Source organism: Raphanus sativus, chromosome 5 (assembly GCF_000801105.2).
Source record: "Raphanus sativus cultivar WK10039 chromosome 5, ASM80110v3, whole genome shotgun sequence".
In the NCBI taxonomy this organism is placed as follows: domain Eukaryota; kingdom Viridiplantae; phylum Streptophyta; class Magnoliopsida; order Brassicales; family Brassicaceae; genus Raphanus; species Raphanus sativus.
This window is the reverse complement of record NC_079515.1, coordinates 36,615,100-36,632,548: the sequence shown is the minus strand read 5'-3', so window position 1 is coordinate 36,632,548 and position 17,449 is coordinate 36,615,100. Positions and strand designations below refer to the sequence as shown.

The 17,449-nt window shown below is 34.7% G+C and overlaps 4 protein-coding genes across 4 annotated transcripts; 2 read left to right on the top strand and 2 right to left on the bottom strand.

Annotated features, from left to right (window-relative positions):
• Positions 1–1,748: 1,748 nt before the first annotated feature.
• LOC108861183 (MD-2-related lipid-recognition protein ROSY1-like) lies at positions 1,749–2,737 on the top strand. The gene is made up of 3 exons (XM_018635011.2): positions 1,749–1,879; positions 2,002–2,279; positions 2,400–2,737. The coding sequence occupies exons 1-3, from the start codon at positions 1,780–1,782 to the stop codon at positions 2,532–2,534; spliced, it is 513 nt and encodes a 170-aa protein (XP_018490513.2). The 5' UTR covers positions 1,749–1,779; the 3' UTR covers positions 2,535–2,737.
• Positions 2,738–3,456: 719 nt separating this feature from the next.
• Positions 3,457–5,682, bottom strand: LOC108857217 (pentatricopeptide repeat-containing protein At3g16010). Its single transcript, XM_018631168.2, has 2 exons — positions 5,441–5,682; positions 3,457–5,360 (listed from the first exon to the last, which is right to left on the bottom strand). Exons 1-2 carry the CDS (start codon positions 5,523–5,525, stop codon positions 3,520–3,522), a joined length of 1,926 nt encoding a protein of 641 aa, XP_018486670.2. The 5' UTR covers positions 5,526–5,682; the 3' UTR covers positions 3,457–3,519.
• A 385-nt stretch (positions 5,683–6,067) lies between these two features.
• LOC108862923 (MAR-binding filament-like protein 1) lies at positions 6,068–8,788 on the top strand. The gene is made up of 4 exons (XM_056986030.1): positions 6,068–6,428; positions 6,510–6,556; positions 6,678–6,821; positions 6,944–8,788. Exons 1-4 carry the CDS (start codon positions 6,161–6,163, stop codon positions 8,642–8,644), a joined length of 2,160 nt encoding a protein of 719 aa, XP_056842010.1. The 5' UTR covers positions 6,068–6,160; the 3' UTR covers positions 8,645–8,788.
• Positions 8,754–14,191, bottom strand: LOC108862924 (probable sulfate transporter 3.4). Its single transcript, XM_056986031.1, has 13 exons — positions 13,752–14,191; positions 11,808–11,856; positions 11,508–11,715; positions 10,930–11,101; positions 10,776–10,841; positions 10,573–10,686; positions 10,367–10,483; positions 10,160–10,286; positions 9,791–10,077; positions 9,514–9,704; positions 9,333–9,418; positions 9,167–9,243; positions 8,754–9,080 (listed from the first exon to the last, which is right to left on the bottom strand). Exons 1-13 carry the CDS (start codon positions 14,073–14,075, stop codon positions 8,931–8,933), a joined length of 1,968 nt encoding a protein of 655 aa, XP_056842011.1. The 5' UTR covers positions 14,076–14,191; the 3' UTR covers positions 8,754–8,930.
• Between the last annotated feature and the right edge of the window lie 3,258 nt (positions 14,192–17,449).

Here is a 17,449-nt window from a genome sequence, read left to right as displayed (position 1 = left end):
TCACATCGTTTCATTTAAATAATTACATGTTTTCAATTTAAATACTAACTAATACACAAATATTTAAACAAATAATGAAAGACACAATTTTGAACAAAAAATAAAATTTCTATAAAATTCATAACTTTTCAACATTGTTTGGGATTCCTATTTATTAGTAGATGTATTTTCTTAAATAAAATGTATTTAAAAAAATGTAAATTTTGTATTTTTATGGTTCACTAATACATGTATTTTCTTGTACTTTTATTTTTTGAAAAAGGGTTTATTGTTACTTTTATTCTCCACTAGGTTTAACTTGAGCAAATAAGTGAATACTATAAAAATATATAAATTTTTAAAAATATAGATAATGATTTATTTTTTATATTAACTTTTGATATTTGTTTTTATGATTAGTTGAACTGTATTTATAACTTATGTATTATATATTTTAATTTTCTTATAATTATTTCTAGTTGAAAAGTTATTAAATATTTTGTAATTGTTAAAAGAATTGGTATGGTTGTTCTTGTATATAACATATGAGAAGATATGCTGTTTATTATAATTCGGATTGCATAATTCTTAAATATTAAATGTATCTAAACATAAAAAAATATTATATAAATTGGTTCTAATATAATTAATTATTTTGAATGATTTGGAATTAAATTTGTATTATTTAGATTTTTTGGCAATTCTCCTAAATAATTCATTTTAAGATTTTATCCTTAAAATAGAACCAAAAAGTCAAAACGACTAAATATGTTTTATCAAAAGGTAACTAATTATTTATTAAAATATAAAATATATAAATAATTAAAGTAAAAAATAATATTTATTTTTCAATTTTTTCAAAACTATTTTTCAGAAAAAAACTAAATAACACAATTTTCATTAAAAATATTTAGAAAACCTTCATGAATATGTATACTATTTTCATGATTTGAGTTTAGGAAGATCTTCTTGAACATGTATGATATCTTCCTAAATTTGTAATTTCTTTTCTATATTTAGAAATGTTTTCACAAATGTGTAAATGCACTTCTTGAATAAAAATTGTATGCAAAATCTATAGGGTTGTAATTTGAATAGCAAAATCTGATAATCTACTGACTATAGAGTAAAAAGGAGGCATGTATTAGAAATAATTATTTTAAATAACATAATTAGCTTAGTTTGTAGTTTAAGTAATTAATTAATTGAATTAAATATTAATATTAAATTATTTTTAAACAACATAATTAGCGTTGTTTTGAAGTCAATGCAACCCCATTGCTCGAAGATTCTTCTTCCCTACTTTGAAGTTTTAAAACATCTCTAAAACTGTTTTAAGTTTTTTTTTCTTCATCTCAGAATGTCAATTTTCTTTGATTAGATTGAACTCAGCTAGCTTAATTTCCTGCTTTTTATTGCTTAGTGTTCTTTGAAAATAATTCTTTCTATTTCATGAGTTATTCGATTTTATCTAGGAAAAGGAATATTACTTTAAAGCTTTATTTGTATGCGTATCAGCGTATGTATGTAAGCACAACATGTGCTACACTAATCTATTACATGCATCTTTTGTCAAACCAATCAGACAAGGAAATATATAATATTTCTTTAACAACCATGATATAATTATCTGGCGTACAACGTGGGAGATTATTCTAATAATACGGATCCTATTTTGAGAGTAAAAAAAACTCTGATAATCTACAAGACTATAAAGTCGAAGGCATGCATGTATAAACGTACAAACACAAAACATAAAAGTCACATCTTCTACTGAGGATCGGTAGCTAATTAATATAAATGTCGATATCCCACGCCCATCCTTTGTTTCTTCCTCTCCTCGTATCAATCTTTTTCTTGCCTGCTGTTTTGGGCGGAACAAACTTCAGAACGTGCAATGGTAAGTAGCTCAACGTTTTTTTTTCTCTTTGGTAAATTAAAGGCAAATAAATTTAATTACTTTGAATCGTGAAAGTTATAATTGTAGTAAGATGTTGGTATAATTTTTTGTTCTTTTGGTAGGAAGTTATGAAAACTATCGCGTTAATGTGGAGACAGTGAAGATCTCCCCATTGCCGATTACGGGTATCAGTAACGCAGACATTACAATAACCGGTTATACAGCCAGCATCCCTAATGGAGCAATTGTAGAACTCACCATCGCGGAAGCCTCGGCAGGCGACCCTATAACTTCCAGTATTAAAACCTACAACTTGTGTGATATAGTGAGGTGCCCCATTAGACCTGGCCGCTTCTCGTTTACTTTATCTAAAATATTCAGTACCAAAGAGCTAAAAGGAGTAAGTTATTTTTTTACCATTAACAACTAGTCCGAGAGATAATTCAGTAATTGTTGGATCTCCAATTTTCGGGTTTTCTAATTAACGAGACCGCGTTTTTGTTTTATTGAAATATTTCAGAGGATATATGTTATTACAGTGGTCATCAAGGATAAGAAAGACACAATGATGTGCGTCGTGTTCCTTTGTTGGGTTACCAATGATGGTAGCACGTCTCTTATTAGGCAAGCTGATACGATGATGGAGCTTGCATAGGCCACTGAATCAAACCGGAGGACTTCTAATCGTACCAAACTTCCAAACGAAAATTTATGCAGTAGACGACTAAGTTTATGTTGTTTTGTTTTAAATTAAGTTCTTGTTTTGCAAATAAGAGGAGCTTCCTCAACTTTTCATGTTTATGTTGCTTGTAGGAGTTGCACTCCAACTTTGTTTCTTGTTTTTTTTTTCTATTTTAATCGGTGATACATAATAAATAGGTAGTCTTAACTACCAAGTAAAATCAATCTTGAAATCTGTTTCTTTTGGGATCATTATTTTGATAATTTTTTATACAAAAACATATCCAGAAAATCGAAAGAGAGTGAGGTTTTCGTGACTTGAAGCATCTAGGGTCATGTTGGACTTGGGAAAAGGTTTAGTCATGGTGCAGGACGAGAAAAAAAGATCACTGAGGTATCATAGTGGAGGACTCAGTTTAAACAAAAATGTTGTCAGACGCAGTCTCCAGCATGTGGGAAGGATGATCGAACGCACCAAGGGTAAGTCGTAGGCCAGAAAATCTGTTTTTTTTAGCAATATTGGAACCTATGGTGGTCATATTTTAGTTTAAGAAAGAGTTGGTGTTCTTCTGTACGTATAAATATAGTTGTGGGACTATGAGAAGATGACATTTTGCTGGTAGGATCAGTGTTCTAAATTTATGCTACATCCAAATTGGTGGAGCCATAAGCAAGATCTCGAACAGTGTTGGAGACAATTAATTAGCTTTTGCCCCAGTCCTAGACATTGAGCCAAACTATTGAATTTAAGACTTTGTCATACATGGACAACTTGCTCACTGGCCTATTAACCAATTTATGAAACCTGATCACTAAGGTAGCCATCAATATTATATTATACCAATTTCTTTTTTTTTATGAAGTCTATGCAATGTGTGTAAGAAATGGAAAAAAAAAAGTAAAGCTTCTATTTGATTTCTCTGTCATTCTAATCTGAGAATTCACCTCTTACAAAAGATTTAAACATCTTCTACATGATCCACATTGCCCACAGCTTCAAGTATTGATGAGTAAGTGATTGCATCATACACAAAGCCTTTCTCTTTCATCTCACCCATCATTCTTGCAGCCTCATCAAACATTCCAGCATGCGCAAAACATCCGAGAAGAGTATTATAAGTGACACCATCAGGCTTAACACCACCAGAACGCTTCATAGCTTCAAACATTTCTACAGCTCTTTTCGCCGCACCAGTTCTAGCAAATCCATTGAGGATGATGTTATGCGAATTCACATCAGCGCTGCAACCGTTCTCTTCCATCTTCCTAAGCAACGAATGAGCTTCGTTTATCATACCAGCCTTCACCATCCCCGACATAAGCGCGTTGTAAGCATAGACATCAGGACCACTCCCTTGGTTCTTCATCTCGTTGAAAAGATCCACAGCTTCACTTAACTTCCCACATTTCCCAAAGTGTTTGATCATCACAGCGTACACTCTAGAACTCACATTCCCAAAATTCTCTTTTAGCTCCTTAAACAGCTCGTTCGCAGCTTCGTATCTTTTCGCCTTCCCAAGAGCATTTATAAGGCTGCAATACGCTGCAGGACAGGGAGGAAACCCTTTCTCATCCATCTCCTCGAGAAGCAACAGAGCTTTCTCAACTCTGTTGGTTTTGCAGTACCCATCTATCATGATCGAGTAAGTGAACTCACTAGGGGAAACACCTTCCCCTTTCATCTTCTCAAACCAAGAACTCACTTCCGCAACAGGCGCTTTCGACTCAAACAGAGCTTTGATAACAGTGTTGTACGAAACAACAGTAGGAATACATCTCCACCTCCCCATCTCGTTAAACACACTCCTCACCTCCTCCACTCTACCCACTCTCCCTAAAACGTTCATCAGATTGTTTAAAAACACAACATCAGGACTCAAACCGTCTCTCACCATGCTCTTATACAAACCATACGCTTCTTCCACCCTCCCTGCTTTACCAAGCCCCTTCACAAGCTCCGTGTAAGTATAAACACTAGGCAAACAACCTTCTCGTCTCATCTCCTCGAAAAGATCCAAAGCTCTCTCAGCTTCACCCACCTTAAAGTACACCCCCAGAAGAGTAGTGTATATCTTCTCCGTCGGCTCCAAACCGTTCTCCCTCATCTCATCAAACAACCTTACAGCAGAATCGTTACGTCCCAACTTATCATACGAAGAGATAACCGCAGAGTAAGTGACCGTATCAGGAAAACAATCACCTTCGTTACACATCTCGCTATAAACCTCGTGAACTCTCTCGTGCATCCCTGCCTGCACCAGCATCATAATCACAGAGTTGTAAGTGCTCGAAGTGGGCCTACACTTTCGTCCTTTCGCCTGATAGAACACAGACAAGGCCTTCCCAACCATCTTAGCTCTCCCCAAGGCCTTCACAAGCTCAGAGAGCAACCCCGGGCCCACGCTGACGTAAGCGTTACGGACAACTTCCTGTATCGTTCTGTACATCTCGCCGTAGAGCCTGGCTTCCTCGAGGCAGCGTATCAGGGGGAGGTAAGTGGAGGAGTCGTGGTGGAAGTTTCTTCTTTTGCCGGCCCATTTGAAGAACTGGGTCTTGACGTTGATGTCGACGTCTTCTATGGCGAGGACTGAGCGGACGAGACGGTGGTCTACTCTGAGCTTGAGGACCTCTAAGGCTTTCTCGGCGTCGGGACCCCATTTGAAGATTTTGAGGATTCGGATGAATCTCTCGTCTAGGGTACGGACTGATGGGTCTCTTCTTGAGAGTTTCCACTTCTCTCGAGGGTTCTCTGATTCTTCCTCGGGGTTTGGGAGACTGAACATCTGAACAATCTCGCTCTCTGCGAAACAAATGTTTAAAGAAAACCATAAAGGTGAGACCTTTGTATCTGTAAAGAGGAAGTAGTAGTGTGCAGATAACCTGTTTGTTTAAATCTCTGAGAGAGATGAGGTAATGTTGAGACGCTTCGCTTCACGAGAATTGATCGAGACGATATGTACGCCATCTTTGTGAGCAGGAGGTTTTTACATGTATAGAGTTGAGATATATACTCTTCCTGTGGAGAAGATTCCGGCGGTTAAAGGATCGATGCGATGCGGAGGAGTCGCCGTCGTCGGTGTGGTTTAGCAATCAGAGGGGCGGATGAATAATTAAGACAAGACAGTTTAGGGGTCAGACAGACGCACGTGAGCATCACGGGTTTAGACTTTTTCGGGTCGGGTTTTTTCGGTTTCTTTAAATGTCACCAAATTGAACCGAACTTTATTTCAGTTAAGAACTCGGGTTATTTTCTTTGGTTTTATGTGTTATTATCTATTCGAAATTGAACCAAAAACGGTTTATATATCGCTTTTATTCGGTTAACTTAGTAAGAGAAAAACAAATTTTGTTACAGCTCAAATTTATTTTGGTTGTTACTTATCAAATTTTATTTGGTTTTGCTTGGTGAACCAAACCGAACCAAAAACCAAATCAATTAGTTGGGTTTGCTTCCGTTCCAGCTGACTGATCAGTGTCACCACAACACAAAGGAAGCTCCTTTTTTTTTTGGGGGTTCCTTCTCTCAGTGGATATTGCCATTTGCCCACACATATCCAATCTCCAAATTAACTTTAACTTCTTTCTTCCCCGGAGAAGAAGATGGGTGGTTTCCTCATAGGGAGCACTTGCTCCGCCCCTTCTCCTCCGCTCCACTCTTCTCGCTTGCTCCCTTCTCCTCAGTCGCAGTTCGTGCTTCTCTGCTCTAGCAATGCCGCCAAGTCCAAGCGTCGCAGACCATCATCGGCTTCTCTACGCTGCCAAGACGCAACCCACGACGCCTTTTCCCTCAAAAGACGAGATTTTGTTCTCGTGGGTATCTCCCTTCTTCCCTTCTTACAGCTTCGATCCCCTGCTTTGGCCGATGAAAGTGAGTTACTCACTCTTCTCCATTCATGAAAAAATGTTATCTTTCATTGTCGTAAGTACTTTGTTCTTTGTTATTTTACAGGAGACGACAATGAGATTAAGACATCAAAGCTTAGTCAAGAATCTGAGGTTTCATTTAAACTCTCTCTGTTTGCATCTTCACCATTTGAGTTTCTCAATTATGTTGTTAGAAGTGTGGTTGAGAGAGACTTTGTTTTTTGGTTTGCTTTTATGTGGTGTGACCGGTTAGGTTGCAGTTAGCGAAGGAACAACATCTCCAAACACATTTCTCTCTCTCCTAAATGGTCTTGGCATTTTTAGTTCTGGTGTTCTTGGCGCACTCTACGCACTTGCTCGTAAAGATACTCAAGCTGCTCAACAAACCATCGAATCTGTAAGCTTTCTTTAGCTACAGAATCTGCTTGATTAGTCATAAGCACCGTTTAGTTCGAACTTTCTGAGGTTTTTGAATATCTTGATGCTGGATTTGATCCTTGCTTACTTACTTACATAAAGCTAAAGAACCAGTTGAGAGAGAGAGAAGGAGCATTGGTTTCAATGGAGAAGGACTTTGAAGCAAGAATCCAGCGTGAGGAGGAAGAGTGGAACAAGGAAAGAAAAAAGGCAGAAGAGGAACGATTCTCATTGATCAACCAATTAAGTTCTGCAAAGGATGTGGCGGAGGGATTAGGCAAGGAGTTAACCGGCGTGAAGAAGATATCTGAAGAGCTTAGAGTTCAGATAGAAAACCTGCAAAGTAATCTTTCAAAGGCTGGTGAAGACAAGAAGGCACTCGAGACAGAGCTCAAAGAGAAGCTTGATTTGGTTGAGGGATTACAAGACCGGATCAACTTGCTTAGTTTGGAGCTGAAAGATAGTGAAGAAAAGGCTCAACGTGTTAGAACTTCACTAGCTGAGAAAGAAGCAGAACTGAAGAAACTCAACTCTGTTTACGCTCAAACTAGCCGAGAACTTGCTGAAGCAAAACTAGAAATCAAACAGCTTAAGGAGGAAGTCGCGAGAAGACAGACTGAAATAGACTCCAAGAACTCTGCCATTGAGGAACTAGACACCAGAATAAGCACTTTAGTGGCTGAGAATGAGAGTTACATCAAAAAGCTTGACGATGTTACAAAAGATTACAGTGCTTTGAAACTGACTTCTGAGACGCGAGCAGCTGCTGATGCAGAGGTCATAAGAAGTAGAGAGGAGGAGATTCAGCAGGTTAATGAAAAGCTGGATGATGCGCTTAAGGATGTAGATGATAGTAAAGACAAAGTTGCTGACCTTACTGAGAAGTACGAAGATGCAAAGAGAATGCTGGAGATAGAACTCACTAGTGTACGTAATTTGAGACATGAGCTCGAAGGAACAAAGAAAACACTCCACGCGTCGAGAGATCGTGTCTCTGACCTGGAGAAGATGCTTGATGAGTCGAGAGCTTTGTGTTCGAAGTTCGAATCAGAGGTTTCAAAGGTTCACGAGGAGTTTGATAAAGCCAAGGAAAGGTATGAGAAGAACCTTGCTGATGAAAGAAGAGACGGTGAGGGTTTGGCTAGCGAACTTGAAGTGGAGAAAGATCATCTTAAGAAAGCTAGAGAGGAGATTGAGGGACTGAGACAAGAGCTCGAAGAGTCTTCTGTCAAGAACCAGAGCCTCCAGAAGGAGCTAGTGGAGATTTACAAGAAAGGTGAAACCACTAACAAGGAACTGAAAGAGGAGAAAGAGACTGTTCTGGCATTGGAGAAAGAAGTGAAAGCAATGGAGAAGGAGATGTCGATGAACAGGCAAGCCATAAAATCGCTTGAGACAGACCTGGAAGAAGCAGTTAAGTCTTTAGATGAGATGAACAAGAACACAACAACACTTTCCCGAGAGCTCCAGAAGGTGAATACCAATGTCTCGAGCTTGGAAGACGAGAAAGAAGTGCTTCAAAGATCACTAGAAGAGGCAAAGAAGGCGTCAAAGGAAGCTAAAGCAAACGTGGAAGACGCACACAACGTTGTGATAAGTCTAGGAAAAGAGAGGGAAGTGCTGGAAAAGAAAGTGAAGAAACTGGAGGAAGACTTGGGCTCTGCAAAGGGAGAGATACTGCGCATGAGGAGCCAGCAGGATTCTGTAAAAGCTGTGAATAGTTCGGATGATGAAGAGAAGAGTGATGATAAGGTTACTGCAAAGAAAGTTGTCAGGAGGAGAAAGAGCAGCACCAGTTCTTGAAAGAGACAAAAGGTTATATAATGACCAAAACTTGCTTCTTATCATATATAACTCTAATCCATTACTTGTAGCCAGTTTTAAATTTGTGTAAATTTTGAGAAGAGTGAGAAGTTTAATTCATAAGCGATATGTTAAAGTTGAAAATTACATTTATTTATACAATTTAGCATCAAAAAAAATTGTTTCTAAAGAGGCTGCTTGCTTAGTCTTCAGAAACAACCATCCTTTTACAAGTTCTCAAATTCTACATTGGAAATTAAAGTTCATTAAGTGACTGCTTTTTATTTCATGGCTGGCCATGAGCTTTCCATGTAGATGAGAGATCAGCTACAGCTTCACCAACTGTTAGATAAAGTCCACTCAGCCCCAATGACTCAATGATCTTGGACTTGTGTAGCTTTTCCATCACACTCCCCACAGGGTTCACCAGCACAAGCTGTTTAAAACAAAGTGAAAACATAAAATTAGATGTGTGTTACTACTTACATAGGTAAGATCTTTGTTTGCAGATAGAGGTCTAACCTGAAGTGGTTGCTTCTCCAGCCTCCTCTTAAGTTCAAACACAGCCTCAATTCCGCTTGTGTCTATGGAGGATACAGCTGAAACAGTTCAAAAAAAAAAAGAAGTTATAAGTAAAGAAGAGAGTCCAAAAACTCATGATCATACCTCAGATGAGAAGAGAAGTTACCTGTCATGTCAAGAATTAAGCATTTTAAGGTAGTACCATTGTTATCCTTTATCCGAGTTTCCTCTTCCCTGGTCCATCTCAAGATCCTACAAGAACCATAAACTCATTCTCATAAGAACAAACACAAAAACCATATCAAGAAGATAGTTATTTAGTATTGAAGAAAGTTCTTTTCACAAACCTTTCTTGCAGGTAAGTGCTATTAGCGAAGTATATTGGAGATTCAACAGCAAGAATCAAGAAACCATGGACTCTCGAGGCTTCTCTGTATCTTTTAAGACTCTGGTATATCTGAGTCCCTTGGATATTTCCAAACTCTAAAGTGTTTGGCCGGGTTACATGCAACAAGATCTTGATAACTGAAACACCCACCTGTGACAAGAAGGTATCAAACTTTAATAACAAACTACCTGAGCATTAGTTAAACCAGAATCATAAAGAATAGTTTGTATACTCACTGCTATTGCTAGGCCAAGAGGCACAGAGACTAAGAGAACACCGAAGAAGGCACACATGCACGTGAAGAAATCGAATTTGTCAACTTTGTAGAGCTTGTAAGCAGCTTGATAGTCAATGAGGCCTATCACAGCGGTTAAGATGATGGCGGCTAGGATCAGATTAGGAGTGAAGTAGAAGAGTGGCATCAAGAACAAGAGGGTCACAAGAACTGTGGAGGCCAACACAATGTTGGAGACTGCTGTTTTCGCTCCAGCATTGTAGTTAACAGCAGATCTAGAGAACGAACCTGAAGAAAAAATAAATAAATAGCAGTTGTCAAAAACATTGTTCCTTGAAACAACACAAGGTGAATGAGATTGGTTTCTTACCTGTTGTAACATAGCAAGAGGTGCAAGAGCCAACCATGTTCATAAAACCTATAGCCATCATTTCTTTGTTCCCATTAACTTGATAGTTCTTTAGAGATGCAAAGGTTCTCCCAACAGCAATCCCTTCCTGAAAAAAAAAACAAAGTCAAAGTGTTAAGCACTTAACTGTACAAATTACTATGGATATAAAGATTTTGCAAAGCTTACCGTAAGAGAGAGAACCCCTGTGATGATACCAGTCTTGATGGCAAGAGCAAGATGAGTACCACTGAAGTACAACATGTTCGATGAAGGTGGATTCAAACCCTTTGGTAGATGTCCAATCTGCATTAAGGGATCGAATCTCTTCAGTCTTTGTTTCCTCAATCTCAGATTACATAGTAACACAAGTCTGGTTTAAAAAAAGTTCTTACAAAAGAGATGGCATGAGTCTTGTTCCTGATGAGGAAGACAAGAAGAGTTGAGATAACAACTGATGCCAAAGGTGATGCAGCTGATATCCAGAAAAGTTTTGGCTTCCTCATGCTCTGTAAATTCGACAAAAAAAAAATGTTAGATATTCAATCACAGCACAGTCTCTTTTGGTATAATGCCTGAAGTTTTTGCAAGTACTTACAATGTGTCTTGTGGTTAAGAGAATGATCAAGAAGCCAAGCCCCATCACAATAGTTTCCCATGACCACTGAAATTGTAGTAAGTACTATTTGATAAGTATTTTTTTAGTGGTTTAGTTATAATTTTATAAAGAGGAAAAAGAATGTTTGACTTACTTCGGATCTATTGTTGAAAACAGAGGACATGACAGGAATAAATTGCATTTTGCCAGTGAAATGAACAATTCCTAGAAGACCCTTTAGCTGTTGCAGTGACACGATCACAGCAGCACCAGCAGTGAAACCAACCAAAGTTGGCTTTGACAAAAAGTCAATCAAAAATCCCAGCCTGAAAAAATTTAATTAAATTTATGTAAATATATAATACAAATCCAAAGTTGCTGACCACGAAAAATAAAGTGTAAAACCACTAAGTATAAGGAAGCATCTTGGGAGGTAGACACTAGTACATGTCACCATCAAATCAAGTTATATAGAATCTTGGTCTTTTTCATATATAGAAAATGGAGTTTAGTTGTCTCTCTCTATTCATCATGACTAATGTCCTTTCATTTTCAGTGATAATTCAACAATAGAGACTTAAGCAAAACTCTGAATATATTCTACACAAAGAATACTAAACTGCAATAATAAGCTTCACTACATATTCTTTTTCACATGACGATTGCAGATTCCCCTTATTCGTTTGAGTTTTTTTATTAGAAAAACAGAAATCTCTAGGGTAAGATTCATACCTAAGAAGGCCGAGGGAGGCTTGGAAGAGACCAGCAAAGAAAGTTGAAGTGAAGGCCAATTTGAGATATAGAACTGGGTCTTGTGTTGGAGAAACACTCTCACTTAGCATTGAGCCCATTACAAGTGATGCTATTGAGACAGGACCCACTGCAAGATGTTTTGAACTCCCAAGAATTGAGTAGATAAGTGGTGGCACAAAGCTTGAATCTGCATGCAACCACAAAATTTATTAATTAGAAGTTGATTTAGTTAATCACACTATATTAGTCTGTAATTATGTGATGATGGTCGATACTTACAAAGACCAACGATAGGTGGTAAGTTTGCTAGCTTGGCATAGCTGATTCCCTGCAATTTAAATTTCAAAAAAAAAGAACACAATTTTTTAGGAAATAACTTTAATTAAAATAAGTTGTTGGATCATTCTAAGCGAACCCACTATGAAATAAACGAGATAAATAATTTTTGTTTAAATTTAATAAAACACTAGATCTTGATCCGCGCTTTAGAAGCGCGGAATATTTTACGATGAAAAATTTCACTAATAACTTAATAAATATTTTGGTAAATTTTAAAGAGTGTATTTAAAATAGTTTTGCATTTAAATCAGTATTTTAAATTCAATCTGATTGTGATTATACCGGTTAACCCGGAGATCTGACAATTCAATTTAGGTTTTTAAAATATTCATATTTAAAAAAATTACTAAAATCCGAGACTAACCGATTGAACTGATGGATGACCGATATGTAATTTAATTTGATTTAAATTGTAATAGTTTCATAATTTGTAACTTATAATCCAAATTTTAAAGTTCATTATTTTGCAATTTATGAAATTATGACGTTTCTACAAAATTTTAAAGAAAAAATGATAGATATAAATAAAGTAATATTAATTATTGTATTGTTTGGAAACATTGATAGTAGTATAAAATATCTATATTATTAAAAGAGAAGTACCCATATAAAATACCCCTTAGTTTTCACTTTTATTTACAATGGTATGCCACTGACATTAAATAATATTTCCTATTTTAATGATGTCTTTTCCACTTCAATTAATGTGTTTTCCAAATTAAATTTAAATTAAATACACTTCATTAACTTCTCCATTAAATCAATGTCAAATTCAAAAAAAATACATTTTTATTAGATAAACGATTCTGAAAATTATAATATCAACTCTTCATTTAAAAAATTTGAACGAAAAAGTATTAGCATATTTGAACCGAAACTAGATAATATCCACATCCGAACGAAATATTTCGGATATTCAAATGTATTTAAATCATATTTATATACTTCAATATGTTAGCTATTTTTCGAATTAATATCCAAGATATAAGCTATTCTAAGTTGGTTAAAATATTTGAAATATAAAAAATAATCAAAAGTAAACATTTTAAAGTAGATAAACAATAATCAAAACTCCAAACATATTTAAAATATATATTTATTCTTCATCCAAATATTCAAGTTAAACCTATTTTAATTTTTAATTTAGTTACTTTGGCTTACATTACTCAAATTTACATGTTATATTATTTTTATTTTTAGATTTAGGGAAATTTAAAGATATATAAATTTTGAAAACTCAAAAATAGTTTAAACGGGTTATCAAACTCGCAAAGATCTGAATCAAACCGGAACCAAAGTTTATAAATACCCGAATAGAGGTAGAATCTTTAAACTCAAAAAACTCAAATCCGAATAGATTTTAACCGAATTCGAGTGGATACCCAAATACCCACCCCTAATTTAGTCAATATAAAACGATTAAATATTATAAATATATTATTTAGTATAAAAAAAAAACTAAAACTGAAAATTAATACCCGTGCGGTCGCACGGGTCAAGATCTAGTATTGTTTGAAAACATTGATAGTAGTATAAAGAAATAAGTATATTGTTTGGAAACATAGATAGTAGTATAAAGAAAAGAGCATTAGTGATTTAATTTAAGTTTAACTATAAAGTATAAAGGTGTATTTAATTTAAAAACTTACGAAATAAATGTTAGGTCCAATAAAATGTTTCTGTTTTAATAAGATAGATTGAATGACATACAAAAAAATATTATGCGTTTGCTTGAAACTCTTTTTCGGCCAAAACTGAAAAACAATATGCTAACCAATTAGAAAACTGTAAAACAGTTTCGTCTTGCAGGATAGTAAATTGCTTTTAAAACAGTTCAACAACAAAATTAAAATTCCTAATAAAAAGGATTATTAAGTGGTGAACCTGAGGGATGGCTAGACTGGCAATGGTGAGACCAGAGATAACATCGGACCTAAAAAGCTTGAGATCATACTGAGAACCCCACGTGAATATAGGAAACAAGCTTTGAAGACCAAGAATCACTTTGTTTCTCCATGTTTGGTTCCTAAACCTCTCTAACGGATCATCAGGAAAGAAAACATCAGCAAAACGCTTCTTGAGTTTCTGAAACGTTGTTTTCTTGGGCGGTAGACAAACGCTGTGTACCTCCACGATCGTTTCTCTAGCTGTTGCCGTTCCGTTGTTGGGAGACGCCATGTCTTCTACTCTGTTTGTGCCATGACCCATGGTTTATGAGGGATTTTAATTAAAGGGTTCTTGAAATAATAGAGATGCAGAATTCAATAGTGTGATTTGGATGTGATTATGTGAGATTATGTTTGTAGGATTTTGTGAGGAACGATGGTATAGTTGTGCTTTGTATTTATAGACATCTGGCTTTAAAAGTGTAGTTGGAATTATGGGTAATGACGTTTTTGTTTTAAAAAAACAAAAAAAAAAGGAAACTGAAAAGCGGTTTCATGGTTGAGTTTATAGGGGCAAATGCGTCATTTCCATAACCGTGTTCGTGAAAAGGAAATAAAATCTTAGGAAATCATATTTCCTGTAGAGCATGGCATATCAACAAATATAAAGATAAGATCGAAAAACAGAGGAATCAATGGGATATCGGTTACATATAACACAAAAGAAAATCATATAGAACTTGATACACAGCGAAAATTAGTAGTTTACTTTTAACATAGAGTAACTTTTTTTTTTTGGGCAAACATAGAGTAACTTATCATATGAAAAAGCATTCCTTGTATAAACACACACACACACATATATATATATAGTTAAAACGCATATTTATGGTAGTTAATATGTGTATATGTGTAATGTCAATTTTTTCTTATAACTTTTTCGACAAGTGTGTATATGCATGTCAAATAACCAGAGTAATTCTTTGTAGTTAATATGGGTTAATATACCTGTATTTTAGTCAAATAATGTTTGTAAATGCACACTCTTGGTTTTCAGCATTTTATATTAATACATTTCTTATGAAATGTTAGAAAAAAGGATGTTTAGAGGTTAGGAGTACAGTTTTATTTTACTACTCCCTGTTTTATAATAAATGTCATTCTGAGCTTATTTTCTTGTTACACAAAGAGTGTCACTTTACAATTTCAATGTAAATTTTACTAACTTTCAGCTGAAAATTAATTGCAAACTACATTGATTTTATAAATAATTTTATTTATCTAAAATACTATTGGTCAAAGAGGTATAATTAATTACAACTTACATATATTTCAACAACTTTCTTAATCTGTGTGAAAAATGTCACAACGATACTCTTTAAGAAACGGAGGGAGTATTATTTCTCTGTTTTGGAAAAGAAAAACAAAGAAACAATTGTTCTCGAATTCGTGATTTGGGAAAAGAAAAATGTTTCGAGTCTTATAGGATTCAGTGTCAAGTTTAAAAAGAAAAAAAAAGGACTTACGAACAACTTTTAAGCTTATTTTTAGCAAAAAAAAAAAAACTTTTAAGCTGCGTGGATTGACTCTGAACGTTGAACATTTTCGGAGGTGATGAGGACAGTTGAATCTGGGAAGACCGGTGGGGCTTCCACTTTCAATGGCTTCAATTTAAGTTTCAAGAAAAAAGAAATTTTGGTAGGTAAGAATACTAGTTCGTAACTTCTTAATAATGTCAGACATAAAATATTATACAAAGAAAAATGGTTAAAAATGCTCCACCTTGATTCAAAATCACTTTAATATAACAGTACATATTAAAGTAAATATGTTCCACACTACAGATTTAATATACATACAGATTCATACAAATATCTATGGGATCTATTATTGACTAGAAAATAGTAAATGTTTTGGTGTTAAGCAATATTTGAATTTGTCACTCACTACCTAAGCCTGTCAAACTATGCTGATACTTAAGCAGCCATTGAACAAAGCAGTAACAACGGAGAAAATTAATTTATCCCCTAATGACAAAGTCTTGGTAAAACTGCTTCCTCGTTTACTAATCTGTGTGTTGATGTAACAAAAGGTTAAAAAGGTGGCGCAAATAGATTGTAGAACACATTATTAGCACTTGAAATCATAGCTATAGTTTACCAACCCAATCTCTCTTACCCTGTGTTTTGGTAACACCCTAACTGTTGGTTTCTTTTATAATCATACATACATGATTTTTAAAGAATTTCTGACGTTTTTTCTATTTCGAAAACCTACAAAACTAAAAACGCCTTTATTAGACGTTTGAATCATAACTTTCATCTCACCATCGTTTCAGTTATACTTAGTCTTCTTATTCCTTGTTGATGTTTCAAGAATTTATGGAGTTTCACAGCAAGAAAAAAATTGTAGTCTGAAATCTTTGACTCAATAAAATAATGGACGGGTTGTTCTTTTTACCTGTATTGCCTTCTACGTACCCAACATTGATCGCACAAAAACCATAGATAGCAATTTTTTACATCTCCAAAAGTTCGCTTTTCTTATTTCTCGAATTTAAAACATTTTTGGTACGAAAAGTTTTCTTTAAATCAGAATGTTTGTTAAACTAACTTCAAACATGTGAAAAAATGTAGGTTTAAAGTCAGGAATTTTCATAGTTAATAAAAAAATCGGTACAGAAAACAAATTCAACAAATTTTACTAGATAAACAAGAAAAGAAAACGTATATTTCAAGCTACAAAACGTATATTTCATAACAAAAAATTGACTGGTATGATTTGTTAGTCTCAGTCTGTACATATATCAACATAAGTAAATACTGAGTGGCATATCTACTATAAGATGGACCACTGTGAGAGTTCCATCTGGATTTGTAAGAATTTTTTTATATCCATTATATATGTTGCTAAAGCTGATATACACTCTTAATTATCAATTTATCATCAGTATCTTCCCTTCCTATCTATGTCCCTTTTCCGATGTGATTTACTTTTTTTGGTTAAGAGTAATATATTACTTGAGATTCGATTCAGTTAATTTTAAACTATATTGATCATTATCCGTCGACGTGCAGGCAATTTACTTACCATCATATTCGTAAACACCTTTGGCTCTGAGTACTATATATATCATGAATGTGTTGGTTATTTTATCCTCTATAGTGCTCACTTAACAGATAATTTTCCTAATGAGAAAAATACGTTAGTTAATACTGATTTACTACTGATTTAGTCACAACAAATTTGACATATGCTAATGAATTCAGAATTTTACATATATATATATATATATATATTTTTTTTTAATTGTACATATTCTTTTGATATCATATTACAGTTGAATGTAAGCTAAATACAAGAAAAGGGGATTACGCTACTTCTACGAAAGACGTGACACGTTAAAATTTTAAAGTGATATTAACTAAATTAGTAATGAGAAAATGAGAACAAAGAATAGATAAAAAAAAATCCAATACAACAAAATCTTGATTCCTTCTTCTCTGACCATTTGGATTCTCTTAAATTGTAAGAATATGTGGCTATTTAAGCTTGTAGAATTAGTCGATTGATCTCGATCGCTGAATTTTACGGTTATAAAAAAGAAAAAGAGATAATGCATATATTATTATATCAAACATGTTGCTTTTAATCTCCATCCCACGGATAACTAATCCTTCCCCAAATTTAATAAAA